General features: G+C 37.5%; 1 protein-coding gene across 2 annotated transcripts in view; it reads left to right on the top strand.

The window, feature by feature from the left end:
• Window positions 1-18,647, top strand: part of RNF180 (ring finger protein 180) — a 279,332-nt gene that overhangs the window by 211,224 nt on the left and 49,461 nt on the right. For both annotated transcript variants that reach the window (XM_027520330.1, XM_027520329.1), the window contains one exon: window positions 9,732-9,857. In XM_027520330.1, the coding sequence (XP_027376131.1) occupies window positions 9,732-9,857 (126 nt within the window). The remainder of the gene's footprint in view (window positions 1-9,731; window positions 9,858-18,647) is intronic.

The raw sequence follows: 18,647 nt of genomic DNA, 5'->3' as shown, positions 1-18,647 counted from the left end.
CAATATACAGCCTTGATGTACTCCTTTTCCTATTTGGAACCAGTCTGTTGTTCCATGTCCAATTCTAACTGTTCCTTCCTGACCTGCATACAGGTTTCTCAAGAGGCAGGTCTGGTATTCCCATCTCTTTCAGAATTTTCCGCAGTTAGTGCCTTGTAAACCAAATCTTGAAAAACACTGCCTTGCACTTATGGATGTTAACACCAGGAAAGAAAAAAAAAACAGCAAACGGGAATATTTAAAACAGTCCCTCAGAGTTGTGAGTGGAGCTGGAGATAGAAGGAGTGGAACAGATCTTCACTGTTGTTTTGTTTTTGGTGTTTTTTTTTTAATGCTCTTTTACATCATTGGATTTCTTAAACCATGGGAATGTGTTAATTTGACAGTTTTTTAAAATAAATAAGTAAATCAAGATATATAGCATTAAATATGATGTTGGGGCAGGGAGGATGAAGTCCTGTTTCTTTTCATACAGAAGACAGACAATCATGAATTCTTTGAAGCTGAGGATGTATGCTATGATAACCTTTTGAGGATCCACTAGTATCTTTAAATGCAAAATAATAATAGTATACATCTCAACACTAAAAAGTACTTAGCACTTTGTCTTTATCATACCGTGTCTATGCTTGTGTGCTTAGTCGCTCAGTTGTGTCAAACTCTTTACGACCCCATGGACTATAGCCCTGATCACTGAGAAAGGCTTTCTTATCTCTCCTTGCTATTCTTTGGAACTCTGCATTCAGATGGGTATATATTTCCTTTGCTTTTTGCTTCTCTTCTTTTCACAGCTATTTGTAAGGCTGCCTCAGAGAGCCATTTTGCTTTTTTGCATTTCTTTTTCTTGGGGGTGGTCTTGATCCCTGTCTCCTGTACAATGTCATGAACCTCCATCCACAGTTCATCAGGTACTCTGTCTCTCAGATCTAGTCCCTTAAATCTATTTCTCACTTCCACTGTATAATTTTAAGGGATTTGATTTAGGTCATACCTGAATGGTCTAGTGGTTTTCTCCACTTTCTTCAATTTCAGTCTGAATTTAGCAATAAGGAGTTCATGATCTGAGCCACAGTCAGTTACTGGTCTTGTTTTTGCTGACTGTATAGAGCTTCTCCATCTTTGGCTGCAAAGAATATAATCAATCTGATTTTGGTGTTGACCATCTGGTGATGTCCATGTATAGAGTCTTCTCTTGTGTTGTTGGAAGTGGGTGTTTGCTATGACCAGTGCGTTCTCTTGGCAAAACTCTATTAGCCTTTGCCCTGCTTCATTCTGTACTCCAAGGCCAAATTTGCCTGTTATTCCAGGTGTTTCTTGACTTCCTACTTTTGCATTCCAGTCCCCTCTAATGAAAAGGACATCTTTTTGGGGTGTTAGAATACTGAAGTGGTTTGCCATTCCCTTCTCCAGTGGACCACATTCTGTCAGAACTCTCCACCATGACCCTACATGACATGGCTCATAGTTTCTTTGAGTTAGACAAGGCTGTGGTCCATGTGATTAGATTGGTTAGTTTTCTGTGATTGTGGTTTCAGTCTGCTGCCCTCTGATGCCCTCTCTCAGCACCCACCGTCTTACTGAGGTTTCTCCGACCCTGGACGTGGGATATCTCCTCTCAGCAGCTCCAGCTCCAGGCAGCCGCCCCTCGCCACTGCAGTGCTGCACAGCCACCACTCACTGCTCCGGAACCTTCATTCCTTTGTACAAATCCAGCTTTCCATCTCGGATCATTTTCCTTCAGCCTGGAGTAACACTTCTTTTACAGGTTTGGGGAATTCCCTGGCGGTTCAGTGATTAGGACTCAGTGCTTTCACTGCCGGGCCCCAGGTTTGATCAGCAAGTCGCTTCCAATCACTATAGTGTCTTACCACCGATCCTCGCACATGTAGAAGCTCAGTGTTGTTAAAACGAAACAAGATGTCTGCCACTAAGTCAGAGGAAGTCCCGCCGCTGCAAGGAGGTCTCAGGCGCTCTAGCTCCATCTCTCGGAAATTAGATATACCAAGGGAACATTGCATGCAAAGATGGGCTCAGTAAAGGACAGAAATGGTATGGACCTAACAGAAGCAGAAGATATTAAGAAGAGGTGTCAAGAATACACAGAAGAACTGTACAAAAAAGACCTTCATGACCCACATAATTATGATGGTGTGATCACTCACCTAGAGCCAGACATCCTGGAATATGAAGTTAAAGTGGGCTTTAGGAAGCATCACTACGAACAAAGCTAGTGGAGGGGATAGGATCCCAGTTGAACTATTTCAAATCCTAAAAGATGATGCTGTGAAAGTGTTGCACTCAATATGCCAGCAAATTTGAAAAACTCATCAGTGGCCACAGGACTGGAAAAGGTCAGTTTTCATTCCAATCTCAAAGAAAGGCAATCCCAAAGAACCTACTGCACAATTGCACTCATCTCACATGTTAGTAATGCCCCAAATTCTCCAAGCCAGGCTTCAGCAATACGCGAACCATGAACTTCCAGACGTTCAAGCTCGTTTTAGAAAAGGCTACATATTTAGTTGGAGAATGGGGCTTCTTAAGCTAGATTTTAACTCTAAACAGTTCAATAGGAAAGGATATTAAATCAGGTTAAATTTTATATTCAGAGGCTACATAGATAAGTATTCATCAGTACCGAATGACATATTCCTGGTTGGCTTCTCTTTCTCAACACTCAAGAGTTCCTCTGACTGCGAATCACATAGGACATTCAGTTACTAGGAGACCATGCAACCGCCCTAGGGTGAGAACCTGCCAGGTCTGAAAAGTTGAATCTGAGACTTATTGGTATTTCTTGAGTCCAAGTAGTCAGATCCTGTTAAATGCAAGCTGTAGTAGCAAACTCAAGTTTTCTCTCACTGGCATTGTTCCCCTTATAGACAAACATTTCTGGGTGCTCACATGGGTACAAAATGCGTTTCACTAGGAGAGCTGGGGTCCCTTGCAAGTGAGACTTTTTGCCCCTCTTGCAGAAGTGTAAATCAAGCATTGCCATTGAAACTCTGAAGACAATTTTAAGATAGTTTATAGATTTTCACTGATACAGAGTAAAGTGAAGTCAAATATCAAGCTTTCATAATAATGAGATGTAATTTTAAGTAGGGAAACAAGGACTTTAGTCATCTAAATGAGATAGCTGGACACATATATCCTATCCTTTTAATACCTATCCTTTTAAAACATAATACCACTGGGTGCCTCTAAATAACTGTGCCCTGTATTTATAATTTGTCATTGTTGTTCAGTCACTAAGTCATGTCTGACTCTTTGCGACCCCATGGAATGCAGCACACCAGGCTTCCCTGTCCTTCACTGTCTCCCTGAGTGTGCTCAAGCTCACGTCCGTTGTCAGTGATGCCATCCAACCATTTCGTCCTCTGTTGTCCCCTTCTCCTCTTGCCCTCAATCTTTCTCAGCATCTTTTCCAGGGTCTTTTCCAGTGAGCTGGCTCTTCGCATCAGGTGGCCAAAGTTTTGGAGCTTCAGCTTCAGCATCAATCCTTCCAGTGAATATTCAGGATTGATTTCCTTTATGATTCACTGGTTTGATTTCCTTACAGTCCAAGGGACTCTCAAGAATTTTCTCCAACACCATAGTTCAAAACTATTAGTTCTGCACTCAGCCTTCTTTATGGTCCACCTCTCATATCCGTACTTGACTACTGGAAAACCATAGCTTCAACTATATGGATATTTATCAGCAAAATGATTTCTTTGCTTTTTAATATGCTATTTAGGTTTGTCATAGCTTTTTTGCATTTATAATAATAATCTCATTATAGTCCCTCCTTAACAGGACCCAAAGGCCTGAATTAACCTGCCAGACCCCTCAGACCATGGAACTTTCCAAGCAAGAATACTAGAGTGGGTTGCCATTTCCTTCTCCAGGGGATCTTCCAGACCCAGGGATCAAACCCACATCTTCTGCATTGGCAGGCAAACTCTTTATCACTGAGCCATTACCTCACAACTTAGGGTTACCTATTTACTCAGTTCAGTTGCTCAGTCATGTCCGACTCTTTGCGACCCCATGAATCGCAGCACACCAGGCCTCCCTGTCCATCACCAACTCCCAGAGTTCACCCAAAGTCATGTCCATTGAGTCAGTGATGCCATCCAGCCATCTCGTCCTCTGTCGTCCCCTTCTCCTCCTGCCCCCAATCCCTCCCAGAATCAGGGTCTTTTCCAATGAGTCAACTCTTCACATGAGGTGGCCAAAGTACTGGATTTTCAGCTTCAACATTAGTCCTTCCAGTGAACACCCAGGACTGATCTCCTTTAGGATGGACTGGTTGGATCTCCTTGCAGTCCAAGGGACTCTCAAGAGTCTTCTCCAACGCCACACTTCAAAAGCATCAATTCTTCGGCACTCAGCTTTCTTCAAAGACAACTGTCACATCCCTGCATGTACTATGTCTATTTCACAATTTGCTTTTGTAAATCGAAAATTTTATTGAAAAATTATTTAAAGTTTTTATTTAAAATGAGATTTTCACATTAAAAACTTCTGATATTATGATGCAGCATTGTTCTCAGCACTGTTAGTTTTGTGCACTGTTTGAAGAAAATGTTTTCTAAATATTTTTTAATAGACTTTATTTTTTAGAGCAGTTTCGTATTCACAGCAAAATTAAGTAGAAGATAGAGGGATTTCTTATACACCTCCTGCCCCCTCACACACATCCCCCGTTACCCATACTGTCTACTCTCTACTCTCTACCCATGTTCTACAGTGGAACATGTGTTAAATTCTGTCAGCCTGTATTGATACATGATTATCATCTAAAGTCCATAGTTTACATTAGGGTTCACTCTTGATGTTGTACATTCCATGAATTTGGACAAATGTATAGTGACACATATCCATCATTAGAGTATCAAAGAGAATATTTTCACTGCCCCAAGAATCCTCTGCTCCTCATTCATTCATCCCTATTCATCCTTCACCCCCAACCCCAGATCTTTTCACTGTCTCCATAGTTTTGCCTTTTCCAGAACGTCATGTAGTTGGAATCATACAGTATGTAGCCTTTTCAGATTGGCTTCTTTAACTTACTAATATGCATTTAATATTCCCCCATGTCCTCCTGGGGCTTGATAGCTTATTTCTTTTGGGGGACTTCCCTGGTGGCTCAGATGGTAAAGAAGCTGACTGCAATGCAAGAGACCCAGGTTTGTTCCCTGGTTGGGAAGATCCCCCGGAGAAGGAAATGGCTACCAACTCCAGTATTGTTACCTAGAAAATTCCACAGACAGAGGAGTCTGATGGGCTACAGCCCATGGGACCACTTTAGCACTAAATAATATTCCATTGTCTAAAGGTACCAGTTTATCTATTCACCTGCTGAAGGACATGGTTGTTGCTTCCAACTTGGAAATTATGAATAAAGCTGTTAAAAATATCTATTTGCAAGTCTTTATGTGGACCTAAGTTTTTAGCGTCTTTGGCTAAATACCAAGGAGCATGACTGCTAAACTGTATGTAGTAAGAGTATTTTTAGTTTTTTGAGAAGCCACCAAACCATCTTCCAGAGTAGCTGTACCATTTTGTATACCTGCCAGCAGTGACTGAGAGTGCCTGTTGTCCACATCCTTGCCAGAAATTGTGTTATCTGTGCTATGGATTTTGGCCATTCTAATAGGTGGGCAGTGGTATCTCATTAATATTTTAATTTGCATTTCCCTAATGACATATGATGTATAGCATCTTTTCACATGTTTATTTGCTGTCTGCATATCTTCTTTGGTGAGATGACTGTTAAGGTCTTTGGCCCATTTTTTTTAAATTGAGTTATTTTCTTGCTATTTAGTTTTAAGACTTTTTTGGGTATTTTTGGATAACAGTCCTTTATCGGATATGCCTTTTGCAAATATTTTCTCCCAGCCTGTGTGAGTCAACTGTTCATTCACTTGACAGTGTCTTTTGTGGAGCAGAAAAGAATGTTTCACAGTTTTAACTCTTATACTTAGCAGAATGCTTAAAATATTACTAACAAATATTTGCTTAATAATTATAAATTATAATATAACTTAATTATAACCAGCTTTGAAATATAAAATTGCCCATATTTAAGCATAAGTGAAATGAAGTGAAAGTTGTTCAGTCGTGTGCAACTTTTTGTGACCCCATGGGCTGTAGCCCACCAGGTTCCTCTGTCCATGGAATTCTCCAGGCAAGAATACTGGAGTGCATTGCCATTTCCTTCCCCAGTTTAAGCATAAAGCAGACATCAAAGTTATACCACCCTGTCGGTACTGCTTGTAGTTCAAAATTGTGCTTTGTTTGTGGTTGTCCTTATTTTATTATTTATGGTACAATACAGTGAAACTCACGGTAATACACCCTATAAGTGAATTATGTTCTTATGTATTTGGTAATTGACTCTTGCACTCAGCCAAGTCAAGAAGACTATAACTTTTAACACTTACTTATTATTTCTATGGTAGTGTCACACAAAGATGCTGCTGTTTTCCACTGGTACTGCCACCACATTTAAATGTACCATCTGAATAGACTTTAGACTTTCTAGGATATTCAGGGATTTGTCCTTTTCCATCATATTGAATGATAATGAAATATTGATTCATTCAATACATTATAATATATAGTATAAGAAGCCTCTGCTCCCTAATAGGTAGAGTTGACAAAGGAGGAGAGAAAGGTAGTTTTTATCACCTTTTACTCTGAGCCCTGCATCTTGGTCTGCCTTCAGATTTTTCTTAGTGCTTCTTCTAAATAATTCAGAGAAAGTTAGTATTGAATAGTTATCTGTTGCAAAATCCTGCAGTACCAAGTTCAAATACCACTAGAATGAAGCAATGTAGTTCTGTAGAAAGAACAGCATCCTTGGGTAAGGTTTGTACAGTTTATAGCAGATAAACTGTAAGAGATAAGGTTTAACTTATTTAAATAAATTCAGGTGCTTTTAGAATAGAAAAGGATTTAAGGTCATTTCATCTAGTGGTTGACTGTGCATTAAAATTATCCAAGGTGCCTATAGAAAGTACAGACTGCTAGGTCACATCCACAGCAATTCTGCTTCAGTAATATCTGGGCAAGGTCCTAGAAACTGTCTTTTTAACAAATCCCCTCAGCAACTCTGATGCATAGCCAGGCTCCAGACGGGTATTTTGGAATCACTGATCTAGTACAGTGCCCAGCAGACAGGAATTAGATTTAATTAATTTCTGTATTTCTAGCTAGACCAGCAAAGTGCCAGGCACATAGCTATTGCAGGATAAGCGTTTGCCAGAGATGAGGCAGAAAGCAAGTACAAAGAGAAGTTCAACAGCTTATGAAAGGTGCCACCATTAGGAAGCGTTAGAACCCAGTTCTTATTTGGCCCAGCAGATGGAGGGACAAGGGCTTTTGGATCCACTCTTCTCCAAAGGTCTTTCAGATCAAGTGTAGAATCTTCCAACATTTCATAAGACTATGTTATGGACACATGTATTTATGTTCAACAGAACATTGTAGGTACATCTCCCATCCCATTTTGTACATTTAATAAAGTAATTCCTCTGATCATAATTTTGTTAGGTATTATAAATAATTTTTGAAACCTTTCCTTCTTTGGTTTCCATTTGGGTTTGTTGTATGTTAGAAGTGCATCATGTATTAAGTTCTTGAAGCTAGAAGAAAAAATCACAGTTATCATTATTACTTTTATCTCTGTCATCTACCCTCTAAGACAAATCTGATTTGTGACCAGCTCTCAAAACTGCACTTCTGGATGACTCTTACAAGAATGTCTTTTTGATCTGGTTTACTGAATGCAGTTACACTTCCAAGTAAGTTTTCATTTTAAGAGAGGCCAGTGCAGTGATATCCTCTGGGTTTTGCATCAGCATTTTAGGGCAAGGGTACAAGCTCTCCAGAGGAAGGAGGAGGTGGAGGGAGAGGAGGAAAAGAAAGGAAAGGAGCAAGAATTTGGGGGTTGCAAACTCTTCTCCTTGGTTCATATTATCTCCCACAAGAAATAATTTACCCACCACACTGGTCTTACTTTTAAAGGCATTTAGGAAGTTGTGAGTCCAACAGTTAATTGTTAACACAATCCTGCTTATTTCATAGGATTTTTAACTTCTCAGAAAATACCGTGATTTATAGTTATCACTGCTTAGGATAAGCCCTACAAGAAGACAATTGTTATGTAAGTAAATGTGTTGTAAGTCATTGGATAACTTCTTCCATTCTCTTCATCACTATGAATGACACTGATGAGCCATTTTAACCAAGTAGTAGTGCCATGACCACCTTTTACTAAGGGGCTGTTCACAGGCAGTGGGCAAAGTGGACTTTGACAAAATACATGTGCACTGCTGCAGAAAACACTGAGAATATCCAATCTGAAATGATTTAACTATTAAACGTGTGAAAGTTAAAACATTCACTGGCCATAACAACCTCCAACATACACAATGAGTACATAGACTATGAAAATACTTTTCTCTATCGTGTGTGCTTGAATTACTGGCCCTTGGGTGTAGACTGGGGAAGGGAGTTAAAGAGAGTTGCAGGTTTATTACCTAACCTTCCTTATTTGGCCTTATTTCTTTTGTTGTTAAATGTAAACTTCCAAAATGTTTTCCCTGTCCATTGCTTGCTGCTGCTGCTAAGTCGCTTCAGTCGTATCCGACTCTGTGCGACCCCATACACGGAAGCCCACCAGGCTCTCCGTCCCTGGGATTCCCCAGGCAAGAACACTGGAGTGGGTTGCCATTTCCTTCTCCAATGCATGAAAGTGAAAAGTGAAAGGGAAGTCGCTCGGTCGTGTCCAACTCCTAGCGACCCCATGAACTGTGCCCATTGCTTAGATAAGAATAAATCCAAGAGAGTAGTTAGAAAAAATAGAGAAAATTTGATGTAACTGGTTAGAGAAGAAGCTCAAAGCCTTTGTAAGGATGGAAGCTGAGAAGACAGTACAGGAATAATTGTGGGATGAAAGTAAGAGGGCACCATTGACGGAAAGACTTGTGTACTTCTCAGCCAGTAGTAACTAGCTCTACACTGGCCTCCCTGGGAAGAACTTCTCCATCAAATAGTTCAATTCAGATTATGCCTTGCTTTCCTTGGCTCATGTTCTAGAGACTCTTTTTTAAAGTGAATATCATCATATTTGTTTTTTGATTGGTATTTGTTTACTTCAAATGAATATTTTCCTTTTCTCTTTAACTCGTGCACAAGTTTCTGAAGGGTTGAGAATTTATTTCTACATTTTTTTTGACTTCTTCATATCAGCAGCATTAGACTCTACACAGTCAGTCCATCACATATGGAAAGAAATAAAACTATAAAGTAAAAGCTTCTAGTGATTTTTCCTTTTCATGATCACTCCTGAGCCATGATTGCACTCTAGTTACTCTGTTGCTGCACCCATAACATATTTTCCCCCTTTTATAGTGTACCTGTTTATTACCATCTTTTAGACTGCAGTCTTCTTGAGGGCAAGGACTATATCTCAGTCATCACTGTTTCTTTCATTTCTGGTGTTTTATCTGACATAGGAGCTGCTCAGTAGGTGTATGTGTAGGCATATCAAAGTTGCATCAAATTCAGAGAAATTTTGTTTGCTTGGGTTAAAAACAAAGTTGACTCTACTTTTATCTTCACTGTCTTAAAAGAGATCTGAATTTATTATCAGAATACTGCAACAATAATTTTTTGGGTTCTTGCCATTTTACTCAAATTAATGTTTTAAAATGCTGTTTTCGTTTGCTTTGCTCTAGAACTGAACAATGCCACAAAAACATTCTTTACTAAAGAATATTTGAAAAGAAAACAAAGCTTTCAGAAATCCAGCTCTGCAAAGTGGCCCCTACCAAACTGCAGAAAAGCATTCCACCTTTTTGGAGGTAAGGAAGCTAATATAAAAAACGAACGAGAGAAGGAAAGAAAAAAGTCTGGTAACATTGTCTAGCATTGTTTTTTAAACCCATTTTCTTTCTGCCTTAGATATGTTAGTAGAAAAATATTTCTGCACTGGTCAATTTTAAGCAAGGATTTGCTAGTGTCTTCTTACTGAAAGCTACAGGTGTATGTATGAAAAACTTGGAGACTATACCTTAAGAGCAAAATCTGACAGAAACTCATGATCAAATTTACCTTACCTTGCCATCAATAATGTTTAATATGTAGATAATGAACTTCATTTCAAAAGTAACAGATTTAACAGAAGCACTAGTATTCTTTATAAGTATTTTTAATAACTCATAATTTAAGTTTGTTTTATAGGTTATAATCTCATTTTTATTTTTATTATTTTTTAATTGAAGTATAGCTGATTTAGAACATCATGTTAGTTTCAGGTGTACAGCAACAGCAATTCAATACACACACACACACACACATATATATGTATGTATTATTTTTCAGATTCTTGTCCCTGATAGTTTATTATAAGATATTGAATCTAGTTCCCTGTACTATACAGTAGGTCCTTGTTGGTTATCTATTTTATATATAGCAGTGTGTATATGTTAATCCCAAACTCTTAATTTATCCCTTCCCCCACCTTTCCCCTTTGGGGAACCATAAGCTTGGTTTCTATATTGTGGGTCTGTTTCTGTTTCATAAATAAGTTCATCTGTTACCCTTTTGAGATCCCACGAATCAGTGGAATATGATATATTTGACATATGATATTTGTCTTTGGCTTACTTCACTTATTATGATAATCTCTAGGCCCATCCATGTTGCCACAGATGGCATTATGTCATTGTTTTTTATGGTTGAGTAATATTACACACATATCCACACACACACATATATGTACACACACACGTGCACATATAATATACATATATGCATACATACATCACATCTTTATTCATTAATCTGTCAATGGACATTAGGTTGTTTCCATGTCTTGGCTATTGTAAATATGCTATGAACATAGGGGTGTGTGTGTGTATATCTTTTTTAATTAGAATTTGCTCTGGATATATGCCCAAGAATGGGATTACAGGATCATATGGAAACTCTATGTTTACTTTATTAAGGAACATACATATCGTTCTGTATAGTGGCTATACCAATTTACATTCCCAACAACATTGTAGGAGGGTTCTATTTTTTTCTGCACCCTCTCCCGCATTTATTATTTGTAGACGTTTTGATGTGAGATGATGCTTCACTATGGTTTTGATTGGCATTTCTCTAGCAGTTAGCCATGTTGAACATTTTTTTATGTGCCTATTTGCCATCTTTATGTTTTTTGTAGAAATTCCTATTTAGGTCTTCTGCATATTTTGTGCTATTTTTTTTCTAATACTGAGCTGTTTGTATATTTTGGAAGTTAATCCCTTGTCAGATTTGTCATTTGTAAATATTTTCTCCCATTCTGTAGGTTGCCTTTTTGTTTTGTTTATGGTCTTTTTGCTGTGCAAAACTTTTGTGCTTAATTTAGTCCTGTTTTTAAATTTTTGCTCTTATTTCCATTGCTCTAGGAGATAGGTCCAAAAAAAAAAAAAAAACTACTGCTGTGATTTAAGTTGAAGAGTGTTCTGCTTATGTTTTCTCTAGGACTTTTATAGTATTTGGTCTTATGCTTAGGTCTTTAATACATGTTGAGTTTATTTTTGTATATGATATTAGCAGATGTTCTAATTTCATTCTTTTACATGTAGCTATCCAGTTTTCCCAGCACCACTTAATCAAGAGAATGTCTTTTCTCCATTGTATATTCTTGCCCCCTTTGGTGGACGGGTTTATTTCTGGACTTTCTATGCCCTTTTATTGATCTATATTTCTATTTTTGTGCAAGTACCTTACTGTTTTGACTACTGTAGCTTTGTAGTGTATGCTAAATTCAGGGAGTCTGATTCTTTCATTCTATTTTTCTTTCTCAGGATTGCTTTGCATCTTAATGTATTGTTGGAATCAGTTTGCTGGCATTTTGCTGAGGATTTTTGCATCTATGTTCTTCAGTGATATTGGCCTGTAATTTTCTTTTTTTGTGGTATCTTTGTCTGGTTTTGGTATCAGGGGGATGGTAGCCTCATAGAATGAGTTTGAAAGTGTTTCACTTTCATAATATTTTATTTTAATATTTTACAGCTGTCTTGCAAGTTTAGGACAAGGAGAAAGTGTCAGTACTTTAATGTAGAGTGTCTCATCCATGTATAACAGACAAGGAATATCAGTTTCTGGGTTCACATCTAACTAAATGCATGACCTCAGGGATGTAATAGAAACACCTACTTTTGTTTCTGTTTCTGACCTGTAAGATGGTAATAGTTATATAACCTAATTAATGTAGTTGTAAGGATCAAATGAGCTGATGTGAAAGTGCATTCTAAATTGTAACTGTACTATAGATAAAAGGAATTATCAAATTAGGGCAAGGCAATCTCTAGTACCTTTTTCACCTTTGAGAATTTGTTATGTGTAATGATCATACAATGTAAACATAAAATATAGTTTTGTCTTTGATAAAACCAAGGTCTATCAGAGCATGGACAACTGTATAGTTTTAGTACAGATGAGGGGTCTGGTTGGAGCAGCTCAGATGTGGGGAGCTCTCATCTTCAGGGAACAAGAGGGCCTTCCATATAAGAAGACTGATAATATCAATACAGCAATGATGTCAAGCAAAAGGAGGTAAAAACAGAGCCTATATGGTTGAGGCAGAAGATAAATTGAATTACAAAATCCTCATAGTTTGAAGAAAGTAGTTTATGGACAGATATAACTGTATATAATAGTTTGAATAAAGAAACTTAGTTTAAAGACATTTTATCAGCACTATAAAACATACTATTTTCTGTACTATTTACTGTAGAATATTAATAAATAGTACTCCTATTTATAAGAACTATAAAATAGTACACTCATTATAACGCTGTTTTGTAAAGTCATAAACAACTGAAGAAACCCACCATCCATTGTTGTTCAGTCACTAAGTTGTGTCCAACTTTTTGCGACCTCATGGACTGCAGCACGGCAGGCTTCCCTGTTCTTCACTGTCTCCCAGCGTTTGCTCAATCTCACGTCCATTGAGTCAGTGATGCCATCCAACCATCTCATCCTCTGTTTCTCCTTTCTCCTCTTGCCCTCAATCTTTCCCAACATCAGAGTCTTTTCCATTGAGTTGGCTCTTTGAATCAGGTGGCCGAAGTACTGGAGCTTCAGCATCAATCCTTCCAGTGAATATTCAGGGTTGATTTCCTTTAGGATTGACTGGTTTGATCTCCTGGCTGTCCAAGGGACTCTCAAGAGTCTTTTCTAGCACCATAGTTCCAAAGCATCAGTTCTTCAGTGCTCAGCCTTCTTTATGGTCCAACTCTCATATCCATACATGACTACTGAAAAAAACATAGCTTTGAGTGTATGGACCCTTATTGGCAAAGTGATGTCTCTGCTTTTTTAATACACTAGCTCTAGATTTGTCAGAGCTTTACTTCCAAGGAGCTAGCAGCTTTTCATTTCATGGCTGCAGTCACTGGCTACAGTGATTCTGGAGCCCAGGAAAATAAAGTCTGTCACTATTTCCATTGTTTTCCCCATCTATTTGCCATGAAGTGATGGGACCAGATGCTATGATCTTCTGTTTTTGAATAATGAGTTTTAAGCCAGCTTTTTCACTCTCCTTTCAACCGCATCAAGAGACTCTCTAGTTACTCTTCACTTTCTGCCATTAAAGTGGTATCATATACATATGTGAGGCTATTGATACTTCTCCTGGCAGTCTTGATTCCAGCTTATGATTCATCCAGCCTGGTATTTCACATGATGTAGTCTTCATAAAGTTAAATAAGCAGGGTGACAATATACAGCCTTGACATGCTCCTTCCCTAATTTTCCATGTCTGATTCTAACTGTTGCTTCTTGACCTGCATACAGGTTTCTCAGGAGACAGGTGAGGTGGTCTGGTATATCATCTCTTAAAGAATTTGTAATATATAGCTCAGTTGGTAAATAATCTGCCTGCAATGCAGGAGACCCCAGTTCAATTCCTGGGTCAGGAAGATGCCCTGGAGAAGGGACAGGCTACCTACTCCAGTATTCTTGGGCTTCCCTTGTGGCTCAGCTGGTAAAGAATCCACCTGCAATGCAGGAGCCCTGGGTTTGATCCCTGGGTTAGGAAGATCCCCTGGAGAAGGGAAAGCCTACCCACTCCAGCATTCTGACCTGGAGAATTCCATGGACTGTATAGTCCATAAGGTCACAAAAAGACAGATATTACTGAGCAGCTTTCATTCACTAAAATGTATTACATTTAGACCAAAATATGATATAAAATTAAATATAATAAAGACAGTGTTATTCACAGGATTTCATATGAAAGAAGAGAAAATTTAATGTACAGATTATGTGCTTTAAAAGATTCCTTTGAATCCTACCTTCTACCCTATATGCAGATTTTTTTTAAAAATGAATCATCATTCTGATAACCCCTTAATTTCCTTTTGTCTTTTTATATTCTGGGGTGCTAAAGCTATAAATTAAATATTTGTTTCTTTGTGATTTCATGTTATTTCTCCTCATAGAACTTCCACAGAACTCAAGTTTCTATAATTTTTTATGGAGGAGGTTCAAAGTAACTTTATTACTCAACCTAACTTGGAGAATTTTAAGCATTACTTTACTAGCATGTGAGATGGTGCAATTGTGCAGTAGTTTGAGCATTCTTTGGCATTGCCTTTCTTTGGGATTGGAATGAAAACTGACCTTTTCCAGTCCTGTGGCCACTGCTGAGTTTTCCAAATTTGCTGGCATATTGAGTGCAGCACTTTCACAGCATCATCTTTCAGGATTTGAAATAGCTCAACTGGTATTCCATCACCTCCACCAGCTTTGTTCATAGTGATGCTTCCTACAGCCCACTTGACTTCACATTCCAGGATGTTTGGCTCTAGGTGAGTGATCACACCATTGTGATTATCTGGGTCGAGAAGATCTTTTTTGTACAGTTCTTCTGTGTATTCTTGACACCTCTTCTTAATATCTTCTGCTTCTGTTAGGTCCATACCATTTCTGTCCTTTATTATGCCCGTCTTTGCTCCTCAGACTACCACTTTGTCTTCTTGCATGTCTTTTTCTTTGGGATGGTTGAAGTCACTGTTTGATGTACAATATTATGAACCTCCATTCATAGTTCTTCAGGCACTCTGTCTACCAGATTTAATCCACTGAATTATTCTTCACTTCCAGGGTATAATCATAAGGGACTTGATTTAAGTCCTACCTGACTGGCCTCGTGATTTTCCCTACTTTCTTCAATTTAAGTCTGAATTTGACAGTAAAGATGCTCATGATCTGAGCCACAGTCAGTGCCAGGTCTTGCTTTTGCTGACTTTAGAGTTTCTCCATCTTTGGCTACAAAGAACATAATCAATCTAATTTTGGTGTTGACCATCTGGTGATGGCCATGTGTAGAGTCATCTCTTGTGTTGTTGGAAAAGTGTATTGCTATGACTAGTATATTCTCTTGATAAAACTCTGTTAGCCTTTCCCCTGCTTCATTTCATACTCCAAGACCAAACTTACCTGTTATTCAGCATATTTCTTGACTTCCTACTTTTGCATTCCAATCCCCTGTGAAGAAAAGGACATCTTTGTGTGTAGTGTGTGTTATTTCTGAAAGATGTAATCTTCATAGAACCAGTCAATTTTGGCATCAGTGATTGAGGCATAGATTTGGACTATGTGAATATGGTACCATTTATTCTCTGTTGATGAGCAAATGAGTTATACAGTTTCTGTTATTATAACACCATTGTTACAAATATTTTCATGTCTCTTGGAGCATGAGAGTTCCTCTAGAATAAGTGCCAGTAAAAAACAGCTGGGTCATAAGAAAAACATATTTTTAATTTGATTGCCTAAACCAAACCATTTTCCTAAATGACTGCTGATCTGTCACCAACTTTGTTTACCACATTTAGTGTTTTCAGTGGGTATAAAATGATATCTCCTTGGGGATTTAATTTCAATCTATCTTATTACTAACAGGGATTGAAAATAGCTTTGTATATTTATCAGTTATTGAATTTCTTCACTTGTGAAATTCCTTTTCAGATTTTGTCCATTTTCCTATCAATTGTATTTTTCTTGTTGATTTTTGAGAGTTTTAAAATATTCTGCTGTTTCCTTTTCTTGTTAATTATATGAATGGCAGCTGTCTTCTCTCACTTGTTTTTCTTTTCACTTTATCATGTCTTTAATGAATTGTAGTTTTTCGTTTTTTAGCATCTTTCTGGTATGTATCATCTGATTTGAGAAATTCTCTATCCTCAGTGTCATAAAGATATTTTCCTTCATATTTTTCAAATATTTTGAAGGTCTTTGGAAGTAATTTGTGTTGTTGATACTTTCTGGATTTTGTGGTGGTGAGGGGAATGGGTGTTATGTTATAGGGTAGGGATCCAATTACTTTGGGATTTTTTTCCTATTTTTTCCAACCACGATTTAATAATTCATTATTTCCCCACTGATCCACAGTGCTAATCTGTCATGGTTTAAATTTCCATTTCTGTGAGTCTTTTTCTGAAGTCTTTATTTGGTTCCTTTGGTCTGTATGTCAAGTTCTACTTCCATACTATAGTATCTCAGTTACTGAAGCCTTATAAGAAGTCTTGATATCTTTCTTCAGACTTGTTTTGCTGCATGAGTCTCTTGACCATTTTTTGTTTGTTTGTTTGTTTATCTCTTTGAATCTTAGAATCATCTTGTAAAGTTCCACGAAAACTTTACAAAGGTGGGACAAATTTAGAGAGTGCATTTAAATATATACATTACCTTGTATAAAACAGATAGCTAATGGGAAGTTTCTGTATAGCACAGGGAGCTCAGCCTGGTGCTCTGTGACAACCTAGAGGGGTGGGATGGAGTGGGAGGTGGGAGGGAGGTTCTAGAGGGAGAGGACATATGTATATATATGGTTGATTCATGCTGATATATGGCAGAAACCAACACAACATTGTAAAGCAATTATTTTTCAATTAAAAAGAAAAAAGAAAACCATTTTGAATTAAGGGAAGAAGTTCCTATTCAATGCATGAGTCCGTGTGGGGAGAATTGACACCTTAATAACCTTCCCTATCCACTAAATGGTTTTTCTTTTATCTAGATCTTCTAACTCTTTCATGTCTTATAATAAAATTTGATAATTTCCTTCACTGATGTTTTATACACATTTTAGTTAGATTTATTCACATATATTTGCTGTTGTTACCCTCTTTTCTCCTCCTCTGAACCTTGGGTGAGGCTAGTTACTCCAGTTCTACTTCTTAATTAACTGCTACTGTCATCACCAGTCCACACACTTATTTGTTTCCTTTTATCCTCATGTCCTACTTTCTATTATGTTGAATTTATTTAATCTGTATCTTTTCATTTTATTTTTAAATCATATTTTTTGTTTTCTCTGCATATATTTTAATTTATGGGAATGGTGTCGTTATATTATTGCACTGTTTCTTATCTTTTTTGTCTAGCACTAGACTTTTAGATAAATCTTGGTGCCTATGTGTACTTCTAAATCCTGTTCTCTGAAGGTATGCATGTACCGCATTTTATCCAGCTGTTCACTGACTGGAGCACAGAATGCCTCCAGCTCCCTGCCACTACATGTAATACTAATGAATATCGTAATGTGGGCCTTGTGAGGATTTATTTGGCATATAGACTCAGGTGCAGAATGTCTGGGTCATATATTTGACTAAATAATGCCAACAGTTCCCCCAAATGCCAGTGTAGATACCTGTAACAATGCATGAGGCTTGGGGGAATTGGAACTATGGAAAATGACAAAGAATGGAAGTTAGGAACTCTCATTATTAATTTAATTTGCTTTTATCTGATCTCTAGTAGTTTAAGATCCTTCAAATACTTATCAGTCTTTCAGATTCCTTTTCTGTAACCGCTCTCCTCATTTTCCTAAGGCAGTTTCTGCCTTTTATCAGTTTTACAGAATTTCTTGTGTATTCAGGATACTAATTCTCTGTCTGCTTTAGATATTATAAATGTTTTATCCCATTTTATAATCTGTATATTAAGTTTATCCATGATGTCCTTCACTGAAAGAAATTCAACTTTGACATAATTAAATCCACCTTAATTTTGTGTTCTCATTGTATTTTAAAGTTTTATTTAAGAAGTTCTTCCCCATTCCCAGGTTACAAAAGTTTTTGCTTAGGTAAAACTATAAAGTTAATATTAAAAATTACTTCTCACTTAGGTCTTTATCTAGAATCTACCTCTTATTGTGTGTTACAGAGGATTCATGTCTCCCTTCAAACAAAATAGCCTACTTTTCTGAATATTAAATAATGATTCTGGGTTTTTTAAGTTATTCCTTAACTGCATTGTATAAAAATGGCCTTGTGGGATTTTGATCCCATATTCAGCAGCCTTACTAAATTACCTTCAGTTTCATTATTTATAGTGTTTGAGGGGCTTTGAATGAAGACCATCATATCTGCCTTACCTGTAAATAAAGACAGTTTTATATGTTTCAAACTAATATGTATGCTTTTTCCTTCTGTTTTTTTTCTTGCCATACTTTCTGAACAAGGACTTCTGTTTGATTTTGAATAGAAAAGTGATAGCAGCATCTCTGATATTAAAAGAAATATTTTAATATTCCTGATGCTGATATCCATATTATATCATAGTACCCAACATACCATGCCATCTGTGCC

The sequence above is a fragment of the Bos indicus x Bos taurus genome, chromosome 20, assembly GCF_003369695.1.
Source record: "Bos indicus x Bos taurus breed Angus x Brahman F1 hybrid chromosome 20, Bos_hybrid_MaternalHap_v2.0, whole genome shotgun sequence".
NCBI lineage: Eukaryota > Metazoa > Chordata > Mammalia > Artiodactyla > Bovidae > Bos > Bos indicus x Bos taurus.
The sequence above is the reverse complement of the archived record's forward strand: the minus strand, read 5'-3'. Positions and strand labels throughout refer to the sequence as shown.